The sequence below is a fragment of the Stylophora pistillata genome, chromosome 13, assembly GCF_964205215.1.
Source record: "Stylophora pistillata chromosome 13, jaStyPist1.2, whole genome shotgun sequence".
NCBI lineage: Eukaryota > Metazoa > Cnidaria > Anthozoa > Scleractinia > Pocilloporidae > Stylophora > Stylophora pistillata.
The window spans coordinates 10,869,560-10,875,559 of NC_142531.1; the positions used below are offsets into that span (position 1 = coordinate 10,869,560).

At 43.3% G+C, this 6,000-nt stretch overlaps 2 protein-coding genes across 2 annotated transcripts in view; both read right to left on the minus strand.

Annotated features, from left to right (window-relative positions):
* The window catches only part of LOC148717613 (uncharacterized), an 83,463-nt gene that overhangs the window by 14,460 nt on the left and 63,003 nt on the right, over positions 1-6,000 (minus strand). The gene's annotated exons all lie outside the window — the stretch shown is intronic.
* Positions 2,813-6,000, minus strand: part of LOC148717615 (cathepsin L-like peptidase) — a 4,422-nt gene continuing 1,234 nt past the window's right edge. Inside the window, exons 1-3 of the mRNA XM_088742226.1 lie at positions 3,509-6,000; positions 3,089-3,180; positions 2,813-2,962 (exon numbers count right to left, since the gene is read on the minus strand). The exon at positions 3,509-6,000 is cut by the window's right edge and continues 1,234 nt beyond it. Coding sequence (XP_088598352.1) covers positions 2,951-2,962; positions 3,089-3,180; positions 3,509-3,725 — 321 coding nt within the window. The 5' untranslated portion in view covers positions 3,726-6,000 and the 3' untranslated portion in view covers positions 2,813-2,950. The remainder of the gene's footprint in view (positions 2,963-3,088; positions 3,181-3,508) is intronic.

Genomic DNA, 6,000 nt, shown 5'->3' on the forward strand with positions numbered 1-6,000 from the left:
ACACTTCCACGACATACGGGCTAAACCGAGAAGACCCTACACGCCAGAAAGGCCAAAAATGAGCGGAAGGCCATTCGGGGATGATAAATGTCCCGCGGCCAAAGCAAGACATGAAATGACGGACAGAATCGACGATCAGAATAACTGGGGGACATATCCAGTTGTTTTTGGCGCTCCAGTCTTGTGCCAACGCGTCGACCCCACCGCATCCGGGAGAGGCAAACTTCGAGTTAAACCGAGGGAGCTGAGCATTGTAATAGGTCGCGAAGCGTTCGAATGTATTAGGACCCCATTTAGCATCAAGGAGACGGAAAACTGAAGGATTGACGCGCCAATCGTCCTTGTCAACAAATTGGCTAAGGAGATCAGCCCTCTCATCCTTCGACCTGGGAATCCACTGTGCTTCAAGGGTGATGCCGTTTGAAAAACAAAAATAGAAAATGCTCATAGCAACAGACTGGAGGTGGGCTTTGGAACTGCCAACAGAAACTATTCTCGCAGCGCCTTGATTGTCGGTGAAAATCTTTACTCTCTTCTGCTGCAGCTTCTCCGTATAGGACAATAGAACATAATAAATAGCTTTCAACTCGCGGTACGTGGAGCTCTGACCAAGATCTTCAGACGTGAACATGCCGCTAGCCATTACACCGTCCAAGGAGGCCGAAAACCCGCCCAAGGCCGGGCGACATCACTAGCATCAGAGAAAATAACCGTCGACGAATCAGGGGGTGGACAAAGAGAATATGAATATGAATATAGTTTATATCTGACCACTTGCAGCCCAGAGGCTGAATTACGGGTGCAGTGTAAGGTTGAGAACAGACGTCAGCATATCAGGCGCCTCTGGCAGCCGCTTCAGTCCATCGATCTCAGCTTCCCACCCATCCTACCCCAGGGGAGGACTTCCATCACACAGTAATCCAGTGTGTGGGAGATTAACGTCTCCTACCCCAACCCTGCAGGAGACGGGACCTCCATTTATTCGTCCCTATCCGAGAAGACTAGAATATCTAACCATTTCTTGATGTCATAGAAAGGTAGCAAATTCTTCTCAATTATTTTAAGACCTTGAGTGTTGGTCCGGCCTGGGCTCGAACCCTCGACCTCCCGCACAATAGTCCAGCGCTCTATCCATTGAGCTAACCGGAATAGCCGTTAAACGAGTCGATATTGTTCTACCAAAATCTCAACTCCTCCAAAAGAGCCGGAGAAAAACGAAGGGTGTGGTCCCACGCTGATCGTGACTCAGAGAAGACGTGAAATGGGCCCCACTGCCAAGGCTACAGAAATTATAGAACCGGCGATTCTGGCCAATTCTTGATACGAGGACGGCGTATCTCCAATTACAGAGCCTAAAAGACTCTTAAGCTTTTCCACCTTCCTTTCAGGAATATGAAAACACATAGTAATAGTGTTAATCACGAAATCCAGCAATTTGCCTACTTGCATGGGATGCCAATGAGACTTGTCTTCATTCACAAGGAGACCTGAGGAGTCGAGCTCTTTCTTTTGGATAATGGCAGCTGCTGCGGCGGAACACTTATCCGGTAGACTTCCGAGCCCATCGTCGAGATAAACAAAGCTATTGTGACCCATAGAGCGCCAGCGACAGACTCACGGACGCAGCAATTTGGTGAAGCAAAAACAGGCGGTGCTAAGGCCGAAGGGCAAAACTACGAAGGTAAAATATCTTGGCACGCTGTTGAACTGCGAAGAAAAACCGAGATACCGCTGATGCTCGAAGCAGATATCAACATGATGATATCCGGACTTAAGGTCCCATGTAAAGAACCAGTGCCCCTCCTCGAGGACTTCAGATAGGGAGCGAAGATCCTCGTACTTAAATTTAAACCTCACAAGGAAGCTGTTAACGTGCCTGAGATCGATGACTAAGCGCAGTTTCTTCCATTTAGCAACTGACAAGGGGTTAACGCAAAATGGCGGAACACTGTGCTCAATAATGCAACCGTTGGCTATAAGCTCCGAGATGGCTTGTGTCACAAATCCAGAATGCTGAAAGGCCGATCTATCATTAGCCAAAAAACACGAGGGCAGATATTCCGCGAATGGAAACCTGTACCCACGCCTGATGGTGTCAAGCACAAATTCAGGAGCACTCAAGGTACTCTTCCAAAATTCAATGAAGGCGCTCAAACGACCCTCGACACCGTTCCTAGTGCTTTTAACATTAAAATCGTCGTAACTATCCAAAAAAAAAGGAAGAAAAATCGAACTCAACTGAATGCTGAAGAACGTTCTCTGAGCTTGGATCCACGTCTAGTCAAGAATGGCGCGAGTCGCTCTTTGGCGCAACAAACGGCTTAGAACAGAAGGCGCTCAAATGGCCAAACTCCCCGCACTATAAGATAAACAACGCAAAATTAAAGTTCTTTATGCGATGGCGTCCACAACCCGAAGGATGAATACCAGTTAACCTCAGACTTATATACCACTATGCAAATAACTACACACAAGAGACATACCGGAATGCGTACTAGCGAGGACCACATTCCATACAGAACGTGCAGAAAACAAATATCTGCTAAACTTCGTAACGCAGATATTTATATAGTCAGTACGTGCGCTGTAATTGGTCAATTAGCGAGCCCTGTTTCACTGTACGGTCAGCTACTTGAAAAGTTTGAAATCTTCTTCCTCTATTCGAACCCAAAGATATAACAATCATCTTATTAACCTCGCTTTCTCGGTCTGTATCGTGAGTTACTTGTACTGAACCTCGTATTTTCCGCACTGCGTGCTTCGCTCTTAGGCCATAAATCCGAGGGGAAAAAAAGTCTGTCCGTAACTCGGTTAGTAAAAGATGTCTCTTACAACAAATTCAAGCTATTTCACTCTCATCAGGACCTCAAATTTGTGTCCGTTGTGCGTCGTATCCAATGAAAAACCTCAGAAAATGATAAAAAGTAGTTTCAAGGTACTCATCATCAGCCTAAAACACAAACTGAGACAAACCGGAGTAGAATCCAATTAGTCTGACGAGCACCATGTTCTGAGGGACGGTGCTAACTGTCCCCATTACCAGCAACAATTGGCATTAAAGCGCTGTGACATCGTTTTATTCACAAACCTTGATAAAGTAGGCCCCTTCCATAGCACCAGTAACAGAGTAGGGATAACACGAGCCACAAATCCCTTCACTTGTTACAGGATCTACTGCACCTGGTGAAACAGTAGAAGCTATTTCTATAAAGCTCATTGACACGGCTCTCTATGTTTAATCAATAGTTTCGCAATAGTCGCTCATTTGGTTATTTTCCACAGCCTGACCACTAAGTGCTTAATATGAATCCCACCCGGATCTGGAATTTTCAACAATTCCTTCCTGAACAATTCTTTAAGCCTCGCCAATCAGATTTTGCTTCTCGACGGAAACCAGAAGGCTAACTAATTTACTCAGGTAAGAGTGACGTCTGTGTTTGTTTTGATTAATTTTGGCGACTGCTCTGGTTCTTTGTTCTTGTCTATTATAAGAGTTTTTTCGTCTTACCCGATTTTGCACAATCAACCGTATCAGGTAGGGTTTTGACATTGGTACCCTCCGGTATTTCAAATCTCTTCCCGCCATTCAGTACATCTGGTTCACTATCCGTCAGTAGTCCTTTCTTCTGTCTGATCTCTTCTTCAGTCATGTCGGCCAAGTGATTTGCTTTGAGTCTGTAGCCAAGGTTTTGGCGGTTTCTGGATTTACATACATACATATACATACCTACATACTTTTGTAAGGTATCGAAGAATAAACAACACAAATAATACCCTAAAAAGGAAGTTTAAGAGGTTAACTCTATGTAAATAAACTTCTAAATAAATAAAATTTGAAAATGTATGCTTACAATAAAATCTAAGATGGATCAAAATTTAAAATTGTATGCTTTTAATAAAATCTAAGATGGATAGAAACCTTAGAAATACGCATGTATAATTTAAGAGGTGTTTTGAAACGTGTTAAGTTACCTATCTCAACGACATTGGCGGGCAGGTCATTCCATTCACGAATGATTTTAACCAAAAATAGAGTATTTATAACAATTACATTTTGCCAATTAACCTGCAGTTTGTAAATGTGGTTGGACCTAGTACGCAAACTTAAAAAAAATGAAGACCATTCAGCCCGAATACAAGTTTATAGCATTCTACCAAGGAAAAATATAGCCTTCTATCAGTCAACTTTGACCAATGTAACATTTCACAACGACAGTCATATGACACCTCACCCCTTTGCTGACCTAAAGCCAATCGAGAGGCTCTTCTCTGAACGTTCTCCAAGAGAACAATATTTTAAACTAGGTAAGGGCACCATACTGGGGAAGCGTACCCCAGGGTTGGTCTCACAAGAGTCTTGTACAATGTGGAAAAGATTTCCTTGTATACAGAACCGATTGTTCGCTTGATTAGACCAAGAACTTTATTGGCCTTACTGACAACCTCAACACTGGTGTCGAGTCCACGAGACGTCATGCGAGATTGTAATGCCAAGGTCCTCTACACAACTCACTGAGCTTAGACATTCTCCGTGCGGGACGAGAGAGTAATGTGGGACAGATTTATCACGGTTATGTGTTACTCGCATAACCTCACATTTGTTCACATTGAAGTTTAACTGCCAGACCTCAGACCAATTTTTCAGGTGAAATAAGTCGGATTGAAGAATATTTGTGTCTCAGCTATGTCGGAGATCTCTCTGTAAACTTTGGTGTCATCTGCATAACAGTATATGAAATTCCTGATGAGATGTCATTTACATATAAAATGAATAAGACGGGACCAAGGATTGTTCCCTGGGGTACTCTTGATAAAACTGAGACCAGAATGAGCAAGTGCCGGACAGTGCGACGCGTTGCATCCGGCCAGTTAAAAAATTTCGAAACCACTGAAGAGCGCTGCCGTCGATACTGTGACGCTCAAGCTTGAAAAGGAGACGCTCATGCGGTACTCTGTCAAACGCCTTGGAAAAATCCAAAAAGGCAATGTCAGTGGGCTTCTTGTTATTGCGTGATTTCGCCCAGTCGTCATAACAAGAGAGCAGTTCTGAAAGCGTTGATCGGCCCTCCATGTAAGCGAACTGGATCGGGTTGATGATATTCATGTTTCGCCAAAAATCCATCACGCGAGAGTTGACGATTTATTCGGCGGTCTTGCACACTATTGATGTTAATGAGATCTGACGATAATTATTCCTGTCAGTCTTACTGCCTTTTTTGAACAAAGGTGTGATGTGATGTTAGCAAGTTTCCAAAGATGAGGCAGTTAACCTGTTGAAAATGATCTGTTAAAGAAAAGGCACAGAGGTGATGATAAAACACTCGCGCATTCTTTCAGAATGCGTGGTGGTAGGCTGTCAGGTCCAGGCGATTTGTAGATATTCAAATTTTTTAACAGTTTTTCTACATCCACTGTGTTACAAAGAATGTTTGAAAGTTTACTATTGGTGACATATTCAAATTTGTGGGAAGTTATCGCAGTCTTCTGATGTAAACACAGAGGCGAAAAAGTCATTCATACTTTCAGCAATGCCAAGATCATTTGAGAGAGTGACGCCGTCGATATTAAGTGAGACGAAATTGTTAGACCCTTTACGCATAGATTTCACAAAGCTCCAAAACGACTTGGGATTGTTGTTAGTAGCAAGCTCGTTAATATAGTTCCGCTTCGCTGCATTACACTCTTTCTTAACAGAGTTGTTTAAAGTGCGATATCTCATCCACAAGAAATCTGTGTTTACTCGCTTTGCCTTCCTAAAAAGATGTTTTCTCTCCCGACAGAGCTTAATGAGTTCTACTGAAATCCAGGGTGGATTAAATTTGTTGTTGTGTCTCCGCTTCGGAATACACTAATCCCCTGCCGCAAAGAATAAATCCAGCCACGCTTGCCAGTTATCATCCAAATTGTCGTCAAAATATGCACAATGCCACGGTGTATGTGAAAAGAGGCATTTTAGATGTTCCCAATCAGTCTTTTTATATGCATAAACAAGTTTCTTTG